This window comes from Cyprinodon tularosa, unplaced genomic scaffold (assembly GCF_016077235.1).
Source record: "Cyprinodon tularosa strain WSP-4 unplaced genomic scaffold, ASM1607723v1 ctg746, whole genome shotgun sequence".
Classification (NCBI taxonomy): Eukaryota; Metazoa; Chordata; class Actinopteri; order Cyprinodontiformes; family Cyprinodontidae; genus Cyprinodon; species Cyprinodon tularosa.
In genome coordinates, this window is record NW_024039503.1 from 172111 (window position 1) to 199563 (window position 27453).

Sequence of the window (27453 nt, forward strand, 5' to 3'; positions counted from 1 at the left end):
CAGCAAACAAATAAAATAGCTTTGATGAATAGAGTAGTAATTTAAAGTTGTACAAAAACGGACACAGTTCACTCAAAAAATTAAATATTGGGCTTATCTTTGTTCTAAAAATATAGGTTTGTCTCAGAGAACGTTGCACTGGTCCTTGTCTTACAATGAAATGTTCTTTGGGGCCCTTTACTTGCTCTGGGGCCCACCTCTAGCTTATGGCCGGCCCTGCATGCTATGTTTTATGCACCTTAGTTATAAAGTGGACGGTATCAATCTAAGATTTTTTTTTCCTTGTTTCTCCAACATTTCAATATTTAAAACCTGCTAAATAAGGTCAGCTTTGACTCCAACATTTCTACAAATATTAAAGATGATTTTGCAGCGACTGATCAAGAATTGCAGATTTGAATTCTCTCTATTCTTTCTGCAGAACATTAATGCTACATAACAGGAAGGCATCCTCTCATTTTTGGTTCCTTTGCTTTGAGAAAAGCAGAGCAAACATCACAGCAATACAAAACACAAGGTCTATTTCCTTTCATACCCAAAACAAATGATTCATGTTTGCAGGTTCCTTCCCTTTCCAAGCACTGAGAATGGTTTCCTCATTGAGTCTGGAAGTTTCAGGTGTTGTTTTATCCCTTTCTTTATGCAAACATGCCTTAAGGTGTCCAACAGTGGGGGGTGGTTTTCTCATGCTCTCGTTTTGACATTCTTCACTGGGGACAGAGAGGACTGCAGGCGGGCCAGTAGAGTAGTCCTACTCTCCTCTTCCTCCGCTGTTTCTTTGGAATGTGCTTTTTCCATTGAATTGATGGAAAATGCATGGATGTCCTCTGAGAAGATGTGATCTTTAAGGCGTCTTATGTTGCTCTAACGTCTCAGCTGGAATTTTCTGCATAAATGCTCCTTTCTAATAAGCGAGACTGGCTGTTGGAGCTGGTAGCTCTATCTTTGTTCTGTTTGCTCTGATTTGAAATGAATGCAATTTGAAAAAAATTCTATCAGAAATTTAAAAAAATATATAAATTCTGATTTAAAAAAATGTGAAAATAACGTGTAATTTGAAAAGAAAAACTAAATATCATCTGAAAAACCATCTAAATTAATCCCCAAACCTTTGTTTGATTTTAATGGTTTTTTCTAGTTTCATTTCTGAATAGCATTTTTTTTTCATATTTCAGTTAACAAAGTATGTTTTTTCAATATTCAATTTCAAAATACATATTCTTTGCTTGCAACAACAACAGGCAAAAGTCATTCACAATTCTTTACATGATTTAATATCATTTTGCACTTTAGAGGAACATGGCTCTTTCATCATTTTGCTCATTGTGGTCCAGTTTATTTTGCAGACCTAGAACTATATACTAACAACTGGAATAAAGTAAAGACACAACAGGAAGTATTTGGGTTTATTTAAAGGGGTCATAGAATGATTCTATAGGGTATGTGGTGCTGCCTTCTGGTGCTGCGTTTTTGCTCAGCAGCTTTGCTGAGCGTCATAGCAACAAGCACTCACTCACTGAAACATCAAAGTGTTTATATGGTAGTGTGACCAGACGTCCTCTTTTTCTCCCGGATATGTTCTACTTTTTTAACCAAAAAAATGTCTGGGGGGGGGATTTTGGTCGAATACAGTGCAGCATGTAGTCGAAACACAACGGGCGCTCGAACCGAGCCGTCAGCTCTGGTCCAGGAACCCCGTTGGATGGGGGCAGGGAGCCAGCGAGGATGGAGTGACCAAACCCGACCCAGTGACGGTAGCCTGGACACAGGTGACCCCCTGCTTCCCCAGCCTCCCTCCTCCAGCTGAGGACGGGCAGCTCATGGCTCTCTGCTGAGGTCCGCAGTCGACACTTCATATCCCTCACCTCCCTTGGGCCGTGAACCAGCGGGCTTGTCTGTATGTAAATTTCGGGGCGCGACAAAGTGCAGAACCATATCAACATCCCAGAGTTAAGGTCAACTCAGGGCTTCATTTGGATACGCCCGTATCCAAACAATTGTGAGATTTGCAAAGAAAGGAGGTGTCGATTTGGTTAGAACTTCTCTGTACATCCATTTCGCCCACTGAACTATCGTTATCATCATCTATGACAAGGGAAACTCAGTTTTCCATTCTATGACCCCTTTAATCTTTAGTAACGTTTCTTTTATAGATGAAGAAATAAGCGTTCATCATCATGTCTGCTCTGTTTTCTAAATACAAATGGATGCTCACGTTGAGCCGGGTTCTGGTGTTAAAGGGGAGTTTCCTTTCCACTCACCTTCAAAAGGTTGTTGATTTAATTCTGACTGTGCTAAACACAGATGTTTCCTTTCAGATTATTCCCCTGATCTGCGTCTGATTGGCTAAGCTGTTTTCTGGCCTGGGCATATATTTGTCGCTCCCTATTCTGTGCTGACGACAGCTTTTAGCTGAGACGTGTTCAACTTGGCCTCCTCCAAAAGTCAGCAAGGATTAATAGTTAGCAAAGCTCATTGATTTCTGCTTGTTTTCCTGACCTGTGCTTTCAGTCTTGCTTGGACTCTGGATTTGTGCTCATTGACCAGTTTCGTTGAAGTGCTCTAAAGGTTTGGTGTGAATTTTGTTCCGTTATTGTTGCAAGCAAAGAAAACACAAACCATGAACAAAAGAAGAAAAATAAAAATAATTTGAAAGGAATTTGGTGTTCTCTTAGGTTTTTTTATATTGAAATTTATTATATTTTATTTTTTTTTAATTGTTTTTTTTCAAGGAATCCCATTCTTATTGAATTGTGTTTTACAGATCACATTCTCTTCACCTCAAAAAAATGCTGACCACACAGGCCAATAGAAATGCACTGCCGCTCCCTATTCCAGAGGAAAGCCCGCCCCCTCAACGAAAAACAATGGGATCCGCAAAATGCAACGCGAAAAAAATAAGGTTCGTAAAACTCAATCGGAAATAGAGAAATCTGAAAATATAAAATCAGTTTAAAAAAATGAAAAAAATTAAACATAAAAAGAAAACAATTAAATATGAAATAACACGAAAGTTAAAACCTTTTTTTATTTTTATTGAGAAGTGTTAAAAGTTCATTTTCTAAATTAAATTTTTTTCTTTCAAATATGAGTTCCAGCGGGCTGCACGGCAGCACAGTTTGTAGCACTGTTGCCTAGCAGCAAGATGGTTTTTCTGCATGTTCTCCCTGAGCTGTGTGGGTTCTCTCCAGGTACTCTGGCTTCCTCCCACAGTCCAAAAACATGACTGTAAGATGTGAGTGTGAATGGTTGTGCGTCTTTGTGTTGCCCTGTGATAAACTGATGACCTCTCACCCAGAGACGGCCAGAGATAGAATCTGTGACCCTGATGGAATAAACAGGACACAATGGATGGATGTAATTTCCATTTTCAAGTACAATTTTTGCTTGGAATAATAATGGAACATAATTTACTCCATATAGTCAATCCATGCAATCTAAATGGGAGGTGATTGCTGCAGAACTGAAATTGACTTTGTGTTCATTAACTAAACTGTTTGTGCTTTGAAACGAAACGTGCTGTAAATGAGCAGCAATGTAAAAAAAAAGGATTGAATTGCGCCGACGATTTCTCCATTATAATATTGCTTCTGATGTTGCTAGTTTGACAGACTTAAACATAACCTGGGTAAACACCAAAAGCAGTTTTTAATCAGGATTTCATGTCTAAATGTTTTTAGACATTACAATTATAATATATAATGTTTTTATTTTGGTTTGTACAGCCAGACCCAAAAACTGATTAAGGGTTGAAGAAAACTAATCGCAAAAAAAGAACTACTGTGTCATAACTGAGCAACAATTGGGATAAAAGGTCACTCATCTGTTAGCCTGGGAAGAGTTACAAATCTATTTTAAAAGCTTTGAAGATCCAAAGAACCACAAAGCAAACATTCATAGTGGTGGCTACCTGAGTACGAGGTCAATAAATAACCCAGAACATCGTGATGAGATTCAAGCACGGTAGAGGAAGTATTATGGACCGTGGACTGTTTTGCTTCCCCCGGATTTTTTTTTCTCCATTCACTCAAGCAACATTTCAGTAAACTCAATAAACTGACATCAGTGGTAACTTTTGAAAACCTCCCTACATCTTAACACGGGAAACGGTGCAGGAGGAAAATGTCATGCTGTGGGCTCCCCAGAACACACATGATGCACCAAAGCAACCGATTAGACACATTGTGACATAAGCAGGTTCCTCTTCCTTTTAACCAGCTTTATATAAGCCCATCATCAAGGAAGGATGTTGCAAAGTCCTATCATGGCTTCCAAACAGAACAAAGTCAGGAGGTTTCTTGGACCATTTATGAGACTGTAGAATAATTCTAACCGTCCAGCTTATTTATTGTTTTTTAATTCTTATTTTGGGTAAAAAATGTCATTCTTCTCAGGATCACACAACAACACAACAATATCAGACCTGATAGCCAGCAGAGAGACTGCAGCCCATCAGCAGGTTTTATGATGATGGTTTATGAGCTGCAGCCATGACAGGACAAGGCTAGATATGAGTGAACCTGCCAGCTGGGGAACCACAGAGAGGTATGGAAGACGATTAGGGCCACTGAAGAAGAAAAAAAGTAAACTGATTTTTAAATAGTATTTCACTGTATTATGGGGGGAAAACGGTCAGAATTCTAACTTTAATCTCAGAATTCAGACTTTAATCCCAGAAATCTGACCTATTTCTCAGGTTTAATTCATTCTGAGATTAAAGTGAGAATTCTGACTTATTTCTCATGTTTATTTCTGAGATTAAATTTAGAATTCTGACTTTTTTCTTAGAATTCTGACTTTAATCTCAAGAATTCTGGCTTCAATTTCAGAATTTTGACTTTAATCTCAAAATGTTTTACTTTAATCTCAGAATTTTAACTTTAATCTCAGAAATCTGTTTTTAATCCCAGAATTCAGACTTATTTCTGACTTATTAAAGTCAGAATTCTGGCTTTAATCTCAGAATTCAGACTTTATTCTCAGAAATCTGATTTTAATCTCAGAATTCTGACTTTAATCCCAGAAATCTGACTTATTTCTCCGGTTTAATTCATTCTGAGATTAAAGTCAGAATTCTGACTTATTTCTCAGGTTGATTTCTGAGATTAAATTTAGAATTCTGACTTTTTTCTCAAAATTCAGACTTTAATCTCAGAAATCTGTTTTTAATCCCAGAATTCTGACTTATTTCTGATTTATTAAAGTCGGAATTCTGGCTTTAATCTCAGAATTCTGACTTATTTCTGACTTATTAAAGTCAGAATACTGACTTTAATTTCAGAATTTTGACTTTAATATCATAATTCGGACCTTAATGTAGATGGTACAGAAGAGTATTAGGGTCACTGAAAATGTAATGAAAAGTTAACTAATTTTTAAATTTCATTCAAGTATGAGGAAAAAAATGTGAGAATTCTGAGATTAAAGTCAGAATTGTGACCTTTTTCCCATATGAAACATGCAATCAGCTGGTTTTCCTTAGCTAGAAAACTATGAATCAACCTCACTGGATGATCTGGTGAACTGTAAAGTGCCTTAAAATGACATGTGTTGTGGATTGGTGCTATAGAAATAAACTGAATTGAAATAATATTTTTAAAAATCAATTATATTATTTATTTATTTTTTTCTTCATTGGCCCTAATCTTGTTCTCCTCTTATAGTGGGGCTTGTCTGTTCTTCCTGAGCAGGTGTGTTGCAGCCTGGCCTGCAGCCCCTCAGCTGCAGACCAAATGGTGCGTTCAGGTGCCTCGCTGCGCCCGCGGACAGGCCACAGACCCACACCTCGTATGAACAGAACCAGGGGGCGGAAAAGCATGAGGAGGACTCACGTAGTGCTTGGACGGATTCCGCCTCTTCTCCACGTCCACAACTTTCACGTCCAGCACCGTCCGGAATTGCATCTTGATCCTGCACAGGCTTTGCATGAAGACGCTCCGGATGGATCTGCTTCCTCCTCAGAATGAAAACTAATCACAGCATCCCAGCTTTTCCGATGCAACCAGAGGAAATGGACTGAAACTTCTCAATGGTGGGATATATGAGCAGACAGACTGAGGGGGGGGGGGGGGTTAGAGGTGAGCCTCTTTGTGTCTGCAGCCCTCCCTCGGTCTGCAGACCTGGATCCTCAACGGTAGATCCAGGAAGGCTGGATCCAGGGAAGAAAACACCCAGAGGAATAGGCGGATGGTGACCGAGCTGCAGCCTAATCCTGACTCATTCATCTGTCTTCCTTCAGGGCGCCAGAAGTTCTCCTGTCAGCGAACCCGCAGCAGGAGGATCCAAACATCCGGAGGAGCCCAGCGGCATGTTCCTGCCTGATCACCGAGCTCTCTGTCAGCTGCTGCTTTCTGGCCGGAGACACGAGCCACTGGAACTGAATACAGATGTTTCACAGGCGACCAATCAGAGCTCACCACTCTGCGTGGACTAATGACCCAACACTGACCCCCAGCGGACAAACGATGCAATGCACTTAGTCAAACTTTTATTTTGAAAACCCGGTGCTCTCATGGTAATATCTTTGTCAGTGTTTGAAAACCTAAGAGCTGTTTAACCCGTTATAGGGCAAGGTTCCGTTTCTGATCACTTGCATCCCCCTTACAAATAGAGCCCCCCCCCCCCCCCCCCCCCCCGTCTCTCAGTGAGATCTAGAAGCACTAGATCTACTGTATATCCATCCATTCAGCAAAGATACTGCTACATGGCTGTACATCTTATTTTGGCATTTGACCAATTAGATGAGCCCTTGAATGATATAATTCTGTAAATTCACTTGAAAAAAAGTTAACAAGTTAAGAAAAAAAAGGTACAAAGCTAATTGAAAGTTAAAAAGTTAATCAGCCTAGTTAACAATTATATTTAGGTTTATAAACTAAAAAAGAGCCAGTATAAGCATTAATGCCTCCAAAGTTATATTGGACCAAAAAATGTGTTTCTTTCTCTCTGAGTGTTTTTCATTTCTTGTTATTACATTGATATAATGTAATGTTTTTCTTTAATCAAGTGTTTTTGTTTATTTTTCTAAAGTGAACACATTCCATGTACATTCATACATTTATTTTCCATCACGTTTATCCCTCCTGGGGTCACGAGGGGTGCTGGTGCTAATCTCCAGCTGTCTACGGGCGAGAGGCGGGGTCCACCCTGGACAGGTAGCCAGGCCATCGCAGGGCAACACTGAGACAAACAGGACAAACAACCATTTACATACACACCTAAGGACAATGTAGAGAAGCCAATTAACCTAACAGTCATGTTTTTGGACTGTGGGAGGAAGCTGGAGTACCCGGAGAGAACCCATGCATGTTCAGGGAGAACATGCAAACTCTATGCAGAAAGACCCCGGGCCGGGAATCAAAGCCAGAACCTTCTTGCTGCAAGGCAGCAGTGCTACCCACAGATATTAGTGTTTTCTTTTGCTTGTTACATGTTTTAAACTGAGGTTCAAACTGCCTCGATTCTAACATGGAAAATGGAGCCTGATAGCTTACAATGCTTCAGGCTGATTGTGAGTTGACGGCGTTGTGCAGATGTTTCTGCAAATGAAAAACTAACTTCCTCCATCATCCTAGATCCTAACATCCCCTGAGCTGACCTTGGCTAACAACACAATCAGAATCCCATTTTACTCGCCTTGGTTTTGCATACAGGAAAGGACTTTGACTCTGGGAACAGAGCTCACAGCATCCAGACATCAGCCCCACTGAAAGCCACAGACAAGGACAATCACGCATATTACCATAGTAACATGGTGGCCAAAAAATGGAAACAACATCACATGTTGGTGTCATGATCCTGGCACTGGTGGCTGGCCTGATTGCTCATTCCACTCACCTTTTTAACTCTACAGAGGATCCGGTTGATCCGCTCCAGCTGACTAGTAGCCGCATGCTGAGTGTTCAATAAAGACTAGTTCTGAACTAATCCAGATCTGTCTGCTTTGAATATTGGGTCCAACGTTTAAAGTTTGACAGTTGGAGCGCGATCATAAACGCAGCCTAACATGCAAACAACTTTTCCTCCTCCTGCTGGAAGATAACCTGCTCAAAGTAAAGGGAACACATAAACGACACAATATAAGTTAAGTGAAATCAACTGTCCAGGAAGTCCAATAGACAACAGTTGGAAATTATTGGCAATCAGCGAGTGATTCTGTAGATGGAGACCACAGACCATTTCTTAATTCCAATGCTTTCTGGCTGATGTTTTAGTCACTTTTAAATGTTGGTGGTACTTTCCCAATAATGGTAGCATGAGATGGACTCTACAAACCTAAACAATTGGCTCAGGTAGTGCAGCTCATCCAGGATGGTTCATCAAATGGGACAACAGCAAACAAACATTGCGTTTGTTTTCAACAAAAAGAAAAACGTAGGTTTAAAGATGGCTTGATGGGTGGACACCCTGGCTTGTTAAGTCCACCCATCCCGCCATCTTAAAACCGACGTTTTTCTTTTTGTTGAAACTAACGTTTTGTTTTGTTGTTCCTAGCAACCCCGCCCCCTCCAAGAGCCCGACTAAAGTCGCTTGAGTGACCAAAGCCCCATGAAAGGAAAGTGCTGGTAATGCAAATTAGTCGGGTAATTCTGTATGGTAAAAAGGCTATCAGGTGTACACAGGCTTTAACAGTGACTGTGAAACTATTTATATTCAAATCTCATATTTAATTTAGACTCAAAGCCCTATGATCTAGGGGTGCATCAATATTTGCAGAACCATGGCACTTAAGACACTGATTTTAAGAATATTTAGAAACCAAATTGCAAAAAGTGATTATAAAAAAAGCAACTTTTAAACTGATTCACATGAATGTAATTCTGCGGTTTTGGCAAATATATAGAGAGCTTTATTACAAAAAAAAAAAAAAGTAAAAGATCAAAATGAACATTAGAAAGACCTTTATGTGCAAACAGAGCGAGTAACTGTTTACATTTTAAAACTATCATATATGCACCTTTAACCGATACATGAATACATTTTCTCCCTTAGGGAATAATTCATTTGTTAGCTGTCATTACGTAATGAAACATAAGCTTTCTGGAAGACCAGCCTTAAAGGGAAACTTCCTTTTTTTTTTTTACATTTGGCCCCTGATTTTCTCACCCATATGAGTTTTGTGTCATTTGGAGGTTTAGGGATGATGTCATATTCACGCCGCTTTGTTTAAAAAAAAAAAATAGAAATAGAAATAATATACCTGCGGATCTCTGGGGGACAGTGATGCTGGCGTACCATAAAGAATAAATTATGAACAGTTTAGTTTGTGCCTTCAAGTCGTTGCCCATAGGAAGACGTTACTTGGATATAACCTAAAGGAATATCTTCAGAACAGCTCCAAATGACACAAAACATGATGCAATAACGTAAAATCAAGGGCCCAATGTGAAAAAATACCCGGCATTTCCCTTTAAGGTGAGATGTTTGATCCAAATGCTCTGCAGCAAACTGCATACTGTATCAGAACAGAGGGGCACAGTGGTGGAGGGATGGAGAGCTGGGCAACATGCAGGTAGCTCTAGAAACAGAAGTGAGCTCAAATTCCTTTATGACGAGTGAGAAAGTCTGACAGAAATCTACTGCGATTGCTGGCTGCTGCAGGAGGTTCTACAAGCTGTCAGGGCATCAGATTGACGTTAGGAATAATTATAACCATCCTTAATGTTCAGGGCTTCAATGTTCATGTTTTTTTTCTGTGACAGCTTTATAAGGAGGTAACAGATGGACGTGAGGAGGGAGAGGAAGAAAAGGAGGGGGGCCTCTGATAGAGAGAGATGCTTCTTGACCACTTTTTTCCCCAGAAAAGATTAAAAAAATACTGATTTTAAAGCTGCACATATTTCTGATAGCATCAAAGAAGTGAAGCCTAACAAACACAGGAGGCTTTCCCGCCTCGGGGCGTCAGAACAAGCTGATCCGGCCATCTGTTTATTTATTTTCTAACATTTGTACAACATTTCTAACACATCTGAATCGCCTTATCAATCTGAACCACTGATTCATCAGCAACCGGCTGATATGATTCCTTCTCCATTTTCAGCTCCGGGCCATGGCTGTTAGAACGCAACGTAGTGGCTGTCGCTGGTGCTGACGATGTCACTGTCGCACTCCAGCGTCTTCAGGACCAGCTCCAGAGCTGCCTTGCTCAAGTTGAGGCTGTAGCGCTGCCTGACGGCAGAGAGGATGTGCAGGACGTGGCAGCCCTTCTCTGCATCTAGGTGCAACAGTGATACATGTGGAGAACATAGAGGAAAATCCTGAAAAATGTCGACAAATAACGACTACTTAAGGAAAGTCTGCTCACACTTCTCTCTTTTTGAATCCTCCCTGATGACATCTTTGACAGCTATGAGCAGATCTTTGTCTTGTGTGGTCACCTGGTGAGCAGAAAATACATCAGACATTCAGGGAATTCCACCCAAATTAAAGATAAGGCCCCAGCATGGTTTCTTACAGTATACACTTCATCCTGGGACTTGACCTTACGGTAAACCACGCCTTCGTTCTGCAGGACCTGCAGGACCTCCTTCAGGAGCTGGCAGAGCCGCTGGCATCCGGACGGACCAGCAACAGCCTCCTAAACCGCAACCAGGAGAGAAATACTGCCTTTAATGGAGCCATTATGAAAAGTAAAATAAAAATAAAATTCAAAACTGAAACTTTAAAAAAATTCTTCATCAAAAAACGTTTTAAAGGTATTACCTTCCTAAAATGCAGTTTTTTTGTTTAAATGTTTTAATGTAACAGTTTAAGTTCCAGCAGATAACTCAGGTTATCCCTCCTGCACATCTATGGAGTGAATTGTGGTCCATATTTGTTGCAAGTGCATAACATCTTTTGTAAATGAAAAAAAAAAAAAAATGTTTTTTTTTTGTCTTTATTTTTGTTTTCCTTTATTCCCCCCCCCCCCCCCCCCCCCCCCCCCCCCCAGATTTCTCTGTTTCTGATTTTTCATGACCTGCCTTCTTTTCAAATTGGGTTTTCTAGATAACATTCTCTTCACCTCTGGGGGCGGGGCTTCTTCTGGAGTGAAAAGCGAGGATGTCTTTCTATTGGTCTGCTGGAAATCCATTATTGTTGGAAGGACGTAACATGTTTTTGTAAATGGAAGCTAAAGAAAAAATACAATCCAGAAATAAAACTTTTGATAACTTGTTAAAAAAAAAGGTTTAGAGAGATACTTTTCTATTTTATTTTCATTTTTTTTAAAGTGTTTTCCAGATTTTTTCAAATTGCATTTTACACATCACCTTCTCTCCGCTTCTGGCGGCAGGCCTTCCTGTGGATTGGGGAGTAAAAAGACGAATTTCTGTTGTTCCCCATGAGCGTTAGCAACAACATTTTTAATTGGTGAAGAGAGAGCGTTTGAAGTGAACAATAGTGGAATGCGATCTGTTAAACGCAATTTGAAAAAAATATATATTCATAAAACTAAATCTGAAAGAATTTGAAAATATAAAATTTGATTAAAAAAATCCTTTGAAAAAAAAGGTCATGGATGATGGATAGCCATCTATTCAACACAATTTGAAAAGAATTATATTCTTAAAACTTAATCTGAAAAAATTTGAAAATATAAAATCTGATTTAAAAAAAAAAGAATAATAAAAAAAGACAATCTGAGAAATCAGCAAGGTTACTTTTTAAAACCTTTTTTGATTAAGAAGATTTTTCCTTCCTGGATTATTATTTTTTTTTTTTTCTTTTCAAATTGTGCTTTACAAACCCTGTTTTTTTGTTTTTTTTTACTTGCCTCACAATAATGGAACATAATTCACTCCATATAAATGATAAGAGGAAAACCAGTTTGCAATTTCATATCAATACTGACACATTTTTATGCTGTTTTTTCTACACAGCAAAATATTTCTAAGACTCAGAAGTTCAGACCTCCTCACCTGCTCTGCAGACTGTGTTTGAAGTTGGCTTGAGATCAGAGGCTGCAGGAGATCCTGGACGTCGTACGGTCTAAATTTGGTCACCTCCCTCTGTTTCAGGAAGTCCTTAATGATGTTTGTCGCTTTGCTCAGGGAACTTTCAGCTGAGTTTCTGCAAAGGATCCGAGCGCAGCGTCAGGTTTGTGCTGACAGGAGGAACAACATAGGCAACTATGAAACCGGCTGGACTTTAAACAAAACTAATCCACAGAGAGAAAAGGTTACGACGAACAGATGTACAAAACACCAAAAAAGTGTTCACACCCCATAATCCTTCTCACTTTTTCTCCTGTTACCACCACAGACTGTTAATCAAATCCACCAGTGAGACGTTTTATCTCAGCATAACTCGGCTGGTTCTTTGATGGCCTCAGAGGTTTGCTGGAGAATAAACAGCATAACAACGACAGAGAACCACAGCAGAGGATTTCTGGAAAAGTTTAAAGCAGGTTTAGGTTTCAGAACAGTGGCGGCTCTAGACCAAATGTCCCAGGGGGCCAGGAGGGAGCCAGGAGGGGGCCAGCATGCTTTCATGGGGGCCTAGAAAAGCATGACATAAAAAAAAGGGCAAGGGATTCAAATATATTAAGAGAGCTGCAAGAAGTTAAATTTCTAATAAATTTGGTTTAATTAAAATCCTATGACTTATTAGGTAAATATAAATTGAGAATTTAGGAATTTGACCTTTTTTTCCACAAAATTTAAGTTAAAATTACCTTTTTCAAAAAAAAAAAAAATCTTAATTATAACTCAAGAAAAACAAGTATTTTTTTTTTTTTTGAAAAAAAAACATTTAGCAGATGAAAACTGAGAAAATGAGTATTATGTCTTCAGTACAGGGGCCAGGACATGACCTACAGGGGCACTGGCCCCCGTTAGCCCCTGTCTAGAACCCCCCATGTTTCAGAGCGATATCGCAATCAAAAATATCGACATCCTAAACGCCACTAAACGCCATATCTGGAAGAGATTCTAATGAGGAGTGGTATCGATTCCCAAGACAAGTGTTTGAATATTCTTCCTTTAATTCATTTTTATATTTATGGATTATTTACACATTAAAAATATTGTCAGATTATTTTATATATTTAGGTTATTTGTGTTCCATCTTTTTACACACTAATCGAACTACATGTTCTCTGACCAGATTGAAAATAAAAGAGTTTTCTCTTCTGTTATTATAATTTTTTATTCCATTTAATTATTTGTCATCTTTTAGCTGCATGGTATCAACAATGGTATCAAGTGTGGAATATTTTCCTAGGTATCTATATTGACTTTGAAATTTTAGTAATATGACAATCGTAATACCAACCTTTGATCCCTTCACAGATATCCGTTCATAACAGGAAGCGTTTGAAAGAAGAAGCTCCGACAGGATGAAGCAGGATGAGGTAATAAAACAATACTTCACAAAAACAGATCTAAAAGATGTCAAAAGTTCTTAAATGTAGTGTATTTACCCTTAATCTGTGCAGCTAAATAGGATTATATGCGAATGGAAGGAGTGTTTAAAATAAGATGATTGGATATTATCCACTTTAATTAAGATTATGAAGCTTGATTTCTTATTTTAAACATTAATCATCTATTCAACTGAAATCAAATGTGTCCATTGAAAATGATTAATGTTTTTCAGCAGAACATGCTGTATATTGTGACACCCGATCAATACGAATAGAATATACAACTGATGCTCTTTACAAGGGGTCAGAGGCTCCCTCCAGGACCACATGAGGGGCCCTCAGCGTCTTCTGAGTGGGCTAAGTTTGAAATAATGGTGTTTTTTTGTTTTTCAATCATAGTTGCATTATAGAGATTTTAAAATGACACAAAATCTAACAGAAAATTAAAAATTAAAAGAAACAATAATTTATTTTGTATGAAGTTTAGGTGAACGCTGACCCCTGCAGTTCATAGGACAGTATTGGTAACCCTTCCTATGACTCAGTGACCATAAAGTAGCACTAAGCATTAAAAGGTTTGGTGACGCCTCACTGAACTCTAATGGAGAACTGCAGAGCATTCTGGGGGATGTAGGCAGAGGGCAGATTCAGCCTCTTCACCTCATAGAACCAAATAAGCTAGGATGTTGGCAGGCCTGACCTTCTTTTAAAGGTTAGAGATCGACCGATACGGATTGTTAAGGCCAATAATTATTATTTTAAAGGTATAGTGGAGGATTTTTGAAAAGACCCGCCCTCTCCACTTTTAAGAATAAAATGCAATGGGTTGTTCAGGGTTGTCTAAATGATCCCTGATTGGCTGATCATTTTAGGCTGATTCTTAGAGTCTATATTGCTTCTTCTTCCTCCTTTTATATGATTAACATGTCACATTAATAAGAAATGCTATATCAGTTTCAATAAAAAAAAATAAAAAATAAACATCTGAACAAGGTCAAGGAAAAAATGCTTCCATCTTATCACACAGCCTTCTAGCCTTCTTCATGTCTTGTTGTAAATGCATCCTATGATCTTTTCCTCAGCTGTCACACTGCATTACAACATGGCCTCTCAGCTTCTCCTTCTACGCTAGAGTTTTGTTTCTCTTTATAATCAGTGGGTTTGGGTTTTAGACTAGAACCCTATAAGGTGACATCATGAGGATCATAAAGAAGCTTTTTACTTTTGAAAACTTTATACATTTAATCTCACTGAGATTAACTGGATTAAAACAGTGGGCAAAGATCAGGCAGATTAAATTGGTTTTTGATTGAACTGCTCTTATAAATTAAAAATTATTTTAAAAATCTTATTGTATTATTGTTTAATTTTGTGCTATAAGCTCCCTCCACAGTCAAACACACCTAAGCAGTACATGTGGTTTTATGTTACTTTGAATATATACACTGCCTGGCCAAAAAAAAAAGTCCCCACCAAAAAAAAAAGGTCATTCACTCTAATACTTTGTTGGACCGCCTTTAGCTTTGATTATGGCACGCCTTCGCTGTGGCATTGTTTCGATAAGCTTTTACAATGTCAAAAGATTTATTTAAAACAGTTTATGAAAACCGTCCGAACCGTTCGGTTCGACTGTCTCGGTCCGATTCGCGTGTGTTTTGTTCGGTTCATGCGCTGCTCCTTTTTCTCATAGGCGAAGCGTTTACACTCCAGAGCAGAAGGTGGCGGTACTGCGACCAAAGCCAACCAGCAGTAGTAAACAAGAAGAAGAAGCGAAGCAGAGTAGCAGAAGAAAATCAGTTGTTGTGGAGAATTGTGTCGGAATGGCGAGTGGGAAAGAACAGGAGTTGGAAGACGCGCCAGCAGCACTTTATAGGTCTGCTGTATGGGACCACTTTGCATTTAGAGTGACCTACGATGACGGTGGAAAGAAAGTTGTGGACAAAAGTGCAACAGTGTGCAAGCATTGTACAACACGTGTTAACTATACAAGACATAATAGATTTTCCTAACAATCAACATATACCGAACCAAACCGAAAACCGTGACCACGAAACCGTGAACCAAATCGAACCGTGGATTTTGTGAACCGTTCCACCCCTAATATTTATACATATATATGACCACCCAGGGTGCAGACCAGGAAGCAGAGTTGTAGTTTAACACACATCTCTGCAGCTTCTCTACTGTTACCCACTCTTTACTCCATCCAGACAGTGTCTTGCCCACGACCAAAATCTAATAAATTAGCAAAGATTCCCAAAGGAGTAAATCATGATAATCTAATTAAAATCAAAATAACTCCAATTGGGGAAAAAGTTAAAACAATTAAATGCGGTCTGTTTAACATAAGATCGCTTTCCTCTAAAAGTCTACTAGTTAATGACTTGATTTGTGATAATCACATTGACTTGTTTTGCCTTACAGAAACCTGGCTGCAGCAAGAGGATTATGTGAGCATAAATGAGGCAACTCCTTCAAGCTATTTAAATTTTCACATCCCCAGAAGTTCTGGGCGAGGAGGAGGAGTAGCAACAATCTTCCAGTCTGACTTACTGATTACTCCCAAAACAATTAATACCTACAACTCTTTTGAACATTTAACCCTTAATTTCCCTGATCCAAATTTCAAGGCAAGAAAACCTCTTCTTTTTGTAACTTTGTATCGTCCACCAGGTCCTTACTCTGAATTTTTAGATGAGTTTTCAGAGTTCCTTTCTGATTTGGTATTAAATACTGACAGGGTCATCATAGTGGGAGATTTTAACATCCATGCTGACATTGAAGGCGATAGCTTAAGAGCAGCCTTTAATGCTATCTTAGACACTATTGGCTTTGTTCAAAATGTGAATAGTCCCACGCATTCTCATCTTCATACTTTGGATCTTGTGCTGACATACGGCATAGAATGTGAAGAAATAACAGTATTTCCTCACAACCCTGTCCTCTCTGACCACTTTCCAATAACCTTCAGGATTACTTTAACAGAGTTCTCCTCCCCCAAAAGAAGGTTCAATTTTAGTAGATCTTTATCAGATAGTGCAGTTATAAATTTTAAAGAATCTGCTTCACTTTCTCTCTCCTCTGTGTCACTGAGCAGTGCTGCAGAGTGCAAAAGCTTAGCTTATTCCCCTTCACAGGTTGATGATTTTGTTGATGGGGTTGCTAGTTCTCTGCGTATTGCCTTAGACAACGCAGCTCCTTTGAAAATGAAAACCATTAAAAATAGAAAGCTTGCTCCTTGGTTTAATGCAGAGCTGCGTACTTTGAAGCAAAATGCTAGGAAACTGGAGAGAAAATATCGCTCCACAGGCCTGCGAGAGTCCTTCCTAGTCTGGAAAAATGGTTTACTGCTGTATAAGAGGACCCTTTGTAAAGCAAGAGCAGCATACTTCTCCTCATTAATAGAGGAGAATAAGAATAATCCTAGATTTCTTTTTAATACAGTTGCCAAACTCACCCAGAGCCATAGCTCTGTTAACCCGTCCATTCCACCTGCTCTTAGCAGCAATGATTTTATGGGATTCTTTATAAATAAGATTGATCTTATTAAAAATAAGATCATAAGCACTCCTCTATCCGCGATTGTACCTGAGGTAGTCATGGAATCTGAACCGGGTTTAGACTGCTTTGATCCAGTTGAACTCTCTGAATTAGCAAAATTATTGTCTTCATCTAAGCCTTCAACTTGTATGTTAGATCCAGTTCCAACCAGGTTATTTAAGGAGGTATTCCCTTTGATCTCCTCCTCCATTTTAGATGTGATTAATCTATCTCTGTTACAGGGATATGTACCTAAAGCTTTTAAGGTTGCTGTAATTAAACCTCTGCTTAAGAAACCGTCTCTTGACCCAGATGACTTGGTCAATTATAGACCTATATCCAATCTTCCTTTCTTATCCAAAATTCTTGAGAAAGTAGTTGCCAAACAAGTTTGCGATCACTTCCACCATAATGAACTTTTTGAAGAGTTTCAGTCTGGCTTTAGAGCTCATCATAGCACTGAAACAGCTCTGGTGAAAGTCACTAATGATATTCTCATGGCCTCAGATAATGGACTTGTATCTGTGCTCGTCCTGTTAGATCTTAGTGCTGCATTTGATACAGTTGACCATAATATTCTTTTAGAAAGACTTGAATATTTTGTTGGAATTAAAGGAACAGCACTAGACTGGTTTAAATCTTATCTATCTGATCGAATTCAGTTTGTTCATGTTAATGATAGATCTTCAACACGCTCAAAGGTTACCTGTGGAGTACCACAGGGATCAGTGCTAGGACCAATTCTCTTTACTTTATACATGCTCCCAATCGGTAGAATGATTAGACAGCATGGGATTAATTTCCACTGTTATGCTGATGATACCCAGCTATATCTGTCTATAAATCCAGATGAAGCCAACCCATTACATAGATTACAGGCATGTCTTGAAGACATAAAAACCTGGATGACTCTTAACTTTCTGCTCCTGAATGCAGACAAAACAGAAGTTATAGTCTTTGGACCAGAGTCTCTGAAAAAGAAACTGATTAGCCAGTCACTTCATTTGGATGGGATTAAACTGATTTCAGATAATAAAGTAAAAAATCTTGGTGTTATTTTTGATCAGGACCTGTCATTTAAATCCCATATCAAAGAGGTTTCTAGAATTTCCTTCTTTCATCTGAGGAACATTGCAAAAATTAGAAATCTCCTGTCCAGGGGTGATGCTGAGAAACTAGTCCATGCATTTGTTACTTCAAGGCTGGACTATTGTAATTCTTTACTATCAGGAAGTCCACAAACTGTAGTTAAAAGCCTTCAGCTGATCCAAAATGCTGCAGCCAGAGTTCTAATGAAAATTAAAAAGAGAGATCATATCTCGCCTATCCTGGCTTCTCTTCATTGGCTTCCTGTTAAATCAAGAATAGAATTTAAAATCCTCCTTCTCACATATAGAGCCTTAAATGGCCAAGCTCCATCTTATATCAGAGATCTGATTGTTCCTTATGTTCCTAACAGAGCACTTCGCTCTCAATCTGCAGGTTTACTAGTGGTTCCTAGAATTTCTAAAAGTAGAATGGGAGGCAGATCTTTTAGTTATCAGGCTCCTCTCCTGTGGAACCAACTACCAGTTTTAGTCCGTGAGGCAGACACCCTGTCTACTTTTAAGGCTAGGCTTAAAACTTTCCTTTTTGATAAAGCTTATAGTTAGGGTGGCTCAGGTTATCCTGAGCTATCTCTATAGTTATGCTGCTATAGGCTTAGACTTTTGGAGGACATAGGGACCCCCATTTCATCATTCTGCTTCATTCTCTCTCTGTTCTCCTATTCTGCAGAATCTGTTAGTTCAATCTCTAACGTTCTGCTCTCTCTGCTTTTCCTCAGAGTAGCTTTGCCTCGTCTGTTCCTGTTTGGCTGTGACGCCATCCTGGAAAGAAACATCAGCTGTGCTGCTTCTATCAACACCCTTTTTTATAGATGTTGGAGATCGGCCTGTTTTCCAGTGTGGTCCTGTTTCTCTGACCGTGACTGAGTGGATGTGCTCTCTTCGTCCTCTGACATGGGAGCTGCCTTGGAGCTCGTCTGCCTGGCTGTGTGTTTCCTGGACGGGGCCGCCTTTTACAGCTGCTTTTTGTATCTCTGCTTCTGTCTCCTTGAACCCCAGTCGGCCTCGGCAGATGGCCGCTCACACTGAGCCTGGTTCTGCTGGAGGTTTCTTCCTGTTAAAAGGGAGTTTTTCCTCTCCACTGTCGCTACAAGCATGCTTAGTGTGGGGGATTGTATTTGAGTCAATGAGTCGATGCAATCAACTGGTTTTCCTTAGATAGAAAACTTTGTATCAATTTGACTGTATGATCTGGTTGAACTGTAAAGTGCCTTGAGATGACATGTGTTGTGAATTTGGCGCTATATAAATAAACTGAATTGAATTGAATTGAAATTATATATATATGTGATGTCCATATCAAATGGATAAACAAAATAAAACATTTATTAACAAATCACAAATGGAGGGAGCAGCCATGCATGTAGTTCACGTGACCTCGAAGAGCAGCTGCTAAATGCATTAATGAATTAGTCGGCGCCTGCAAATATCAGCTAATAAAAAAATAAATATTGGTGTACCAGAGTATCGATCTATCTCTAGTTAAAGTTTTAAATTAAGCCTTTTTTGTCCCAGGCTACTAAAAAGTAAAGAATCATAATTATCGATGTCGACTGATTTGAAAGGCTTAAATTTTTCGGCTGCACGGCCCTCGATGAAGCCGAAAGCTGAACATTCCTGCTAACATACAGACATTACGACATTACCTTTATAGTTATAAACTAATAACTAATGTTGCACTGATATCAGTATCGGGCGGGGCCACAATACAGCACTAAAATGGTGGCATTTTAGTGTTTTGTTGGTGGCGAGTACCAACAAATAGGGCACCGATACCATTTTGAGAGCCAAAAGTTTATTCAACTAATGTCGCCCATTCCAGGTAGGAAATAAAAAGTTCTACTGGATTCACTTTGTATTCGTTTTTTTCCTGCTTCACAAAGGTAGGAAGCAGCTTGACAAAGCCATGATGGCAATTATTTTACATCTAAGTAGTATGCATTTCTTCATATATACACACACATCAATTACAAACAGATTGTATCGGCCGATACTGCACAGCCAGGTATCGGCTATCGGTATCAGGGCCAAAAAATGGCAACAATAGTAATAATGCATAGCACCGCTGCAACAACTTAAAATGTCTTGAAATAAGTCTATTTGTCCTTAATTCAAGCAGGTAAATAAGAATGTCTGCCAGTGGAATTAGTTTTCCCCTTAAAATAGATAAATGGATTTTATTCAGTTGTGTTACTTGTGTTAAATATAAATCCTCCTATTCTGTTGGCCAATTGTCTGACTAACCTGCTATTTTAAAAAAAATTGACTCACTAAAATTTCATTTCTTGCAGTAATTAACACACCAGCCATGGTAAAACATGGGGGTGGCTGCATAATCCTGCGGTGGCAGGGAAAATGAAGAAAGTCTATGTTGAGATGGGTGGAGCTAAATACAGGGCAGAATGTCACAGAAGAGCTGAGACGGTGGTGGAGGTTCACCGTCCAGAACTAAACCCAATCAGAGAAAATTTTAGACATTTTTATCTAACGAGGAATGGATAAAGACTGCTATAAACTGTTTCCAGCTGTAACATGAATGAATGGTTACTGAATTTTGTTCAAGGATCTGAGGGGGAGGTTATCGGCATTAAAGGGTGGATTTCTGTACCCTGCTGCGTTGAGCTCGAAGCGTTTGTCATAAAACTGTCTGTAGAGCTGAGGAACCTCCATCATCCAGGCTATCTGGACCGCCATGACCGGATCGTCCACCTTATCTGCAAACATACGGATGCAAACACATGTAGCTCTTCTAAAACAAAAAAAAACAAAAAAGTTGAGTCCACAAAGAGCATTAAATATCTTCATATTTGGTGTTTTATTTCTGGGTTTGTGATTCAAAATGACAGAGGTACAAAAAATGCTTTTTATATGAGAGGCAGCCATCTTGGATTTAGAGTTTGGGGTTACTGAAGGTCTTCCTAAAATGCTGGGTTTTTCATTAGGTTCTAATGTAACACAGTGTGAGTTCCAGCAGATTAATCAGGTTATCTCTCCTGGAACTATGGAGTGAAATTTGTTCCATTATTTTTGCAAGCAGATAATATGTATTGTGAATGGATTAATAGTTTTTTTTTTATTATTATTATTTTTATTTCCCTGTTTTAGATTGAGTTTTACAAACTGCATTCTTTTCTAACTGAGTTTTATAGGTCAGATTCTCTTCACTGCTGGGGGCGGCCCTTCCGCTGGAGTGAGCAGAAAATACGTATTTCTGTATTTGTTAAAGTGTCACTTTCAAAATAACTTTAAGTAACTTGAATTTAAGAGAATGTGATCTGTAAAACACAAATTAAAAAGAAGGCAATTCATAAACCTAAAATGTGAAAAATAAAGAATATAAAACATATCAAAAACAGCAAAATTACTTTCAAAACCATTTATTTTTTTGTTTAGAATTTTTTTTCTTCAAAGTTTTGTTCTGGGTTGCTTTTTTTTCAAATTGTAATTTACAAAACTTGTTCTTTGGTTAAAACAATATGGAACAAAATTCCCTCCATACTTCTTTATCAACATAAAGACCAAAATCTAATGTCATATATTCTAATGGACTTTTATCAAATAAAAAAGAAAATATGTAATATAACATATGTACCTTAGGTTATTTAAATGAATTATTAACCAAGTGTGTATTTAGTTTGACTTTATTTTTTTTTTACATTTTGTTCTGATTGAAACCTATATATTAGGAAATAATTATATATAACATATCTGACATAGAGACTATATCTGATTTAAACTGAATAACCAAATTAAATGCAAGTACATAAAATATTAGTTTATTGAAATTGATTTGTTGCATGTACCTTAACTAAATCAAGTTTCCATGAAGTTCAATAATCGAATAAAATAGTTGACTATACTTCAAATCGATTTATTTTACTTACATTAAACCCTTAGCTGTTTTATATTCCCAGAAAATGTTTAATTCTAAATCATCAAATAAAATGATTTAACTACCTTCAGTTTTTTTTTACATTATAAAAATTTTCAGATTTTAATTTTCTTAATTCTAAAAGCCTGACAAATAAATATTTAAGTACATAATTGATTGTAAAAAAAACTTTATACAGATATAAAATTATGGAAATTAACCACAACCCATTAGAAGAGTTCAATTTCTGTATTTTCTCAAATTGACTAATCCTGAGATAAATTAGAAGGATTTTATCATTTTGTTTATATTTCTGAAACTTTATTCATTCATGTGCTTTCAGGTTAAACAGATCAAATGCTCAAATATATACTTTATTAAAATTGGATTATTAAAAAATATTAAACTATACACACTAATCAAATTAATATTTCATATTTATAATTATTTACATTTATTAGATCGTAACTAACTTTATTACGCCGTGTGCCATTTTGCTCTCTGCATCATTTTACTTATTACTTATATTTTACTAATTATCTAATCATGTATCTAATAGTGTTGCACCGATACCGATAGCAGTATCGGGTGGTATCGGTGTATTAATCGGTTTCCTGCTTCACAAAGGTAGGCAGCAGCTTGACAAAGCCATGATGGTAATTACTTTACATCAAAGTAGTACGCAGTTCTTCATATATACACACACATCAATTTCAAACAGATGTTATCGGTATCGGCCGATACTGCACAGCCAGGTATTGGTATCGGGGCCAACAAATGGCATCGGTGCAACACTAGTATCTAAACGTGTTTTGAGTTGAAATCATGTGAAGGTGCTTTATAATAAACGATCCATCTGAAATACATCTGCACTTTTTTAACTGAAGTGTTTATATCTGTGTAAGCGGTCTGCGGAAGACACTCACAGAAGGTGGAAGCCATTATCTCCCTCTGCTGCCTCGACGTCTTCACCGGTCCTCGAACCCTGATCAGCTCTCCGATGTCCAGGCGGCAGCGCCTCTGCTGGGCCTCTCGCAGTTTCCTGAGCTCGGCCACCGGATTGAACCCTCCAAAGTCTGCATCACTGTGTTTAGTCCCTGCTTAACATAAAAACACCACAGAATTAAAGAGCATCTGATAAACATCCGCGTTAAAGTTCTCCACACAAGTGATTTTAAAGGCACTTTTAGACCGACATTTATTGGGATCCTCTTCCTCTTTCAGCAGCTTACTTTTCCAGCACAGACAGTTTATAACACCCGTACCATCATCCACTGTGGACACAAAATATTCAAGCATTAGTTTGACGACAGGCAGCCATAAAGTATATGATACCATCATGGTACTGATGGATTCTGAGATTTCCCAAAATAAAAACACTGAATAGTCAAATTTCCACAGTAGATCTCACAGAGGATGCGTCAGTACCTCCATAACAGAAGAAGTCGTCTCTCTCCCTCTTGTAAACAACCGTTCCAAGAACATCCACTTTGTAGATCGGGTGAAAGTTGTAGAAATAGATGCCTATAAAAAGTAAACAGCAACAGAAATTAATTACTTAACCGGCTTATCTGGTGTGAACTTGGGTATTTTAACATATTAAGTAACAATTAGTACAATTTGAAATGGTCTCTTAAAGTTGCATCTAAAACTCCACTTCAATGGTCAAGACCCACCTGCTGGCTAATCCAGACCCAACCTGATTTAAAACATTTAAATTACGGCATGTTGTCTGACAATAGTGTCTAATGTCACTTGCACCGCTTCTCCTGTTAATACGGTAAAGCCCTCCTGAGTGTCCGGCACCAGGCTACAAGTGATTCAAATGATCCAATGAGCTGCTGTCAGTCTGGGTTGCTGCTGCTGCTACTTTAACCCTCTGATGCATGAATTATGAAAGCCTTGATCAAGATTTTTTTTTCTCAAGGTTTTTTCTTATTCTTAGGACATGAAAAAAGATTTTTAACTTTTTTTTCCCAAAAATATTGTTGTTTCATGAAGTTACAGATATGTCCACTGGAGTGGACTATGTGCACATGAAAACTCAATATAAAATATTATGAATTTATAAAAAAAAAATAATGATCTAGTATTCTGTTGTAAAAAATGCAGACCATTGATTCATTTTATGCTTTGAAAAATATTTCAACATGTTTTGTTTAATTTTTTACATTATAAAGGCACAATGTTAAGAAACGAATAAGGAAATCAATGACACTCATAGCTTACTGAAGTGACTGAAATTCCTCAGGATCTGCTGCTGCCTTGAATGTCTCCTGAAGTGTACTTAGGAAGGGTCTTACAATGGGGAGCCTATATGTGTTTGCTGGACGGTAAGGTTTCACTATAGAAACCATAGAATTAAAGAGATATTTACTTTGTAGTAGCTGTCCACTACAGTGACCACTATGCACCAGAGGGTTAAGACACAGCAGCAAACCTGTGGCAAGCCGGGCGATGGGAAAGAAGGAGAAGATGATGAGAAAAAGAGAGCAGAGAAAGTGTGGACTGCTGGAAGAACTGCGGTGAACTGGTGAAAGAAAAGTTAAATGGTGCTCAAAGATGACGCTGCACATTTAGAGGATGTTTGGCTCAACCTGCTGCTGTGAAGCAGGATTCTCCACCATGAACAGAATCAAAAATAAATATGGATCCAGGCTCAATATGAGCACCTTGATATGTGCTTGAGAATGGCTTAGTCTCCATTCAAACCCAGGTTTAAAGCCTTGCAGGGCAGCCTAAAGCCCACTGCTCTCATTAAAGCATAAAAGAGAAAGAAAAATAACAGCCAGTTTAAGTTTTTATATTTAAAAAAAAAGTGAATTAGGAAAATGTCTATATACCGAACTGAACAACTGTTGTTCTCGACTTCAAAAACCCGTAAGATTTTAAAATGGAAAGTTTTTCAATTTTTTTTAATATATTTTATATTTTCAAATTCAATGTATAACGTGGATGCACAAACACCTCATTTTATTTCAGTGTTAAATTCTGTTTACAGTAACAGATTATAATTAAAAATGTCTTTACTGGTTGATGATTTTCTTTATTCAGACCCCGCTGATTTTTAATTGGTTACCCCTGCGCTATCAGAACGCTTATAGTATTGAGTGTGTCTCAGCACCCCCCTTCAGTGTCCACCATATTGGGTCAGTCCATTTGCTGCACATGTTCAGGAAGGTCCAAACAGACAGCAGCAAACCCTTAGAAAAGAAAAGGCGGGAACAGCAGTGTTGCCAACTTAGCACTTTTGTCGCCATATTAAGCAAGTTTTCAGATGCCTCTAGTATTTTTATTACAAAAAAGCAATTAGTACCAAATCTAGCAACTTTTTCCTGCTACTGAAGACTTTAAAAGCAGCAAACTCTGCTCTCCAGAGCAAGTAGATTGGTAACCCCGCCTCCTGCTCTCCTCTATCTTGTCTGCTGTCATGATTCATGCAGCCAATATTTCATCCAAATGAAAAATGGAGAACAGATAAGCAGATCATGGCTTGTCTACAGTGAAAAGAAGGACTGGTTATTTTCTTTTGCCGTTGCCTTTTTTTAAAACACAGGAAGGAGCAATCAGCTAAGTTAGAATGGGCTTAGTGATGGAAAATCTTTGATTCCTTTTGAGACATCATGAAAAGTAAGCTGAGCACATTGCCAATATGAAAAGAAAAGACATCAGAAAACAGAGAGAGGAAAACAGCAAGAAAAGGGATAAGAGGAGAGGGACAAAACCTAGAACAAATATTAAATCTATAAAATTTTAAAGCCAGGCATACACTGTGCGTTTTTTTTTCAATCGTTGCACGCAGCTACAGCTCACACTGTACGAAGAAACCCTGCGGTTTTGTTGTACATGCGAGTTCACAGCTCACGATGTATGTTCGACACGATGCTCTGATGCGATCTACCAATCTCTACCTGCTCTAAAAACAACGTCGGACTCAGCTTCGCAGTGAGATGGCGCTACTGGGACTTGTCTGTCCTGAAGCCAAACCAGTAGAAGAGGAATATGAAGCTCACTAGAGTGAAACGTGCTGCCTTGGTAATTTGTGCAATTTTGTGCTGAAAGCCCTAAAAAGAAAAGGCGACGACATATTTGGACAAAGACATGGCTGAGCAAAGATGGCTACTACGGTCTGTCAATTTTACAGAAAGAACTCCATTTCACTCACACACGGCGGTCGAAAGAAAAAAAAAATCAAACATGCTTGATTCTCTCCAACCTCACCATTCCTGATCGGGAGGTGGTCGTGGAATCTGATCGCCGCTTGTAATTCCCTGTACACAATACAATGCACAATGCACCATCAAACAGTGTAAGCTTGGCTTTAAGCGTTGTCTTCTCAATTCAGAGGGCCCCATGCCTGTCTTTGCCTAGGGCCCCAAATTTCCTAAATCCGCCCCTGAGCTTCATTACAGGGCGTTACTACAGAATCAAGTCACCACCAGTGCAGAGCTTGTTCAGCAGTTGCAGCAGGTGGGTTTGACTGTGTTTCCACTTTAATAATAGAAGACTTCTGGGCAACAAGGACAGGAGGAGGAGAAGCATGTGGTTTCTTCCTATCCTTCCAGACAAAATCTGACTTAGATCTGCACATTCCCACCTATGGTGGAGAACCAAGGTATTCCTTTATCAGATTAGATATGCTGGATCCGTGGTGTGTAGAATCAGAGTAGATTAACCCTAATCTGAACTGACAGTGGCTGAAACAGAAAGCTAAAAACTACTCGATCACATATTGAACGTGGTTTAAAGGTTGCCATTAGTTACCAGGCAGATGTTGAGGTCAGATGGTTGCCTTTACCTGGAACCTGTATGGACTCGGTCATCTGCAGGATGTCTCTGACAAAAAGCCGAGCAAATGCAGAGAAAACCGGGTCGAGTCCCCATAAGATGGACGGGGGCTCCTCGGCTGGATCCATCGCAGCTGCCTGCATTTCATCATGGAACCAGATTTCCCTTTAAACGGCCGATTTCACATTCCTGTTGCTCAAACTTATGTTGGTTTCACTATGGCAAGCTGGCGCCCGGAGAAAGTCACGTGTGTAGATGGACGCCCAGTAGGAACACTGCGTGTCCGCCATGTTGTGAGTGGCGCGTTTACAGCCAAATACCAGGAAGCGGTTATTTTTAACCGGGCAAAATGATTTATAATGTTAGAATCATTCTTAATCTTTTGAAAAAATAATATGTGAATCGAAATAAAGTATAGAAAAAATAAGTTCTTATAATAAGCTTAGACTTTTTTTTAACCCTTCAAAATAAACCAAACAGGCTCATTAAAACCTTTCTTTTGCATTTAATTAGAAACCGTGTGAAAGTAAAAATTTTTTATGTCAAATATTTTTTTTCAAAATATAGAAATTTTTCTAGTAGAACATATATTTTAAAAGTGGTGGTGAAAGTGGTGGTGAAACTGTTGATTTAAACGGTTTAATAATATCATAATAACAAAATGTATTTTGTTAATAATAATAATGTTAATACTGCTAATGTTATAATTGCAAATATATATAAAACAGCTGAAATCTTTATTTAAACAGGATTATTATGTAGGGTTATTGCACAGACTATTAAATGGGTATCTATATAGATGGGTA

General features: G+C 38.4%; 2 protein-coding genes across 5 annotated transcripts in view; both read right to left on the reverse strand.

The window, feature by feature from the left end:
- sh3pxd2aa (SH3 and PX domains 2Aa) overlaps positions 1-6373 on the reverse strand; it is a 169166-nt gene extending 162793 nt beyond the window's left edge. For 3 of the 4 annotated variants that reach the window (XM_038269978.1, XM_038269977.1, XM_038269976.1), the window contains exon 1: positions 5832-6373. In XM_038269978.1, coding sequence (XP_038125906.1) covers positions 5832-5927 — 96 coding nt within the window. In that variant the 5' untranslated portion in view covers positions 5928-6373. The remainder of the gene's footprint in view (positions 1-5831) is intronic. The other variant, XM_038269979.1, reaches the window with a different exon arrangement.
- Positions 6374-9799: 3426 nt separating this feature from the next.
- stn1 (STN1 subunit of CST complex) lies at positions 9800-26902 on the reverse strand. Its single transcript, XM_038269971.1, has 9 exons — positions 26658-26902; positions 23288-23383; positions 23056-23133; positions 22786-22956; positions 20597-20702; positions 11898-12048; positions 10454-10576; positions 10304-10376; positions 9800-10213 (listed from the first exon to the last, which is right to left on the reverse strand). Exons 1-9 carry the CDS (start codon positions 26788-26790, stop codon positions 10056-10058), a joined length of 1089 nt encoding a protein of 362 aa, XP_038125899.1. The 5' UTR covers positions 26791-26902; the 3' UTR covers positions 9800-10055.
- Positions 26903-27453: the final 551 nt, after the last annotated feature.

Bases quoted from the DNA above. Each gene is read 5' to 3' on its own strand.
- stn1 (XM_038269971.1), bottom strand. From the start codon at position 26,790: ATGCAGGCAGCTGCGATGGATCCAGCCGAGGAGCCCCCGTCCATCTTA. The intron at 23,134-23,287 runs GTACTGACGCAT...TTGTGTCCACAG, and splicing joins CGACTTCTTCTGTTATGGAG to TGGATGATGGTACGGGTGTT. The intron at 12,049-20,596 runs GTACAGAAATCC...GATCCTTTGCAG, and splicing joins TTCGAGCTCAACGCAGCAGG to AAACTCAGCTGAAAGTTCCC.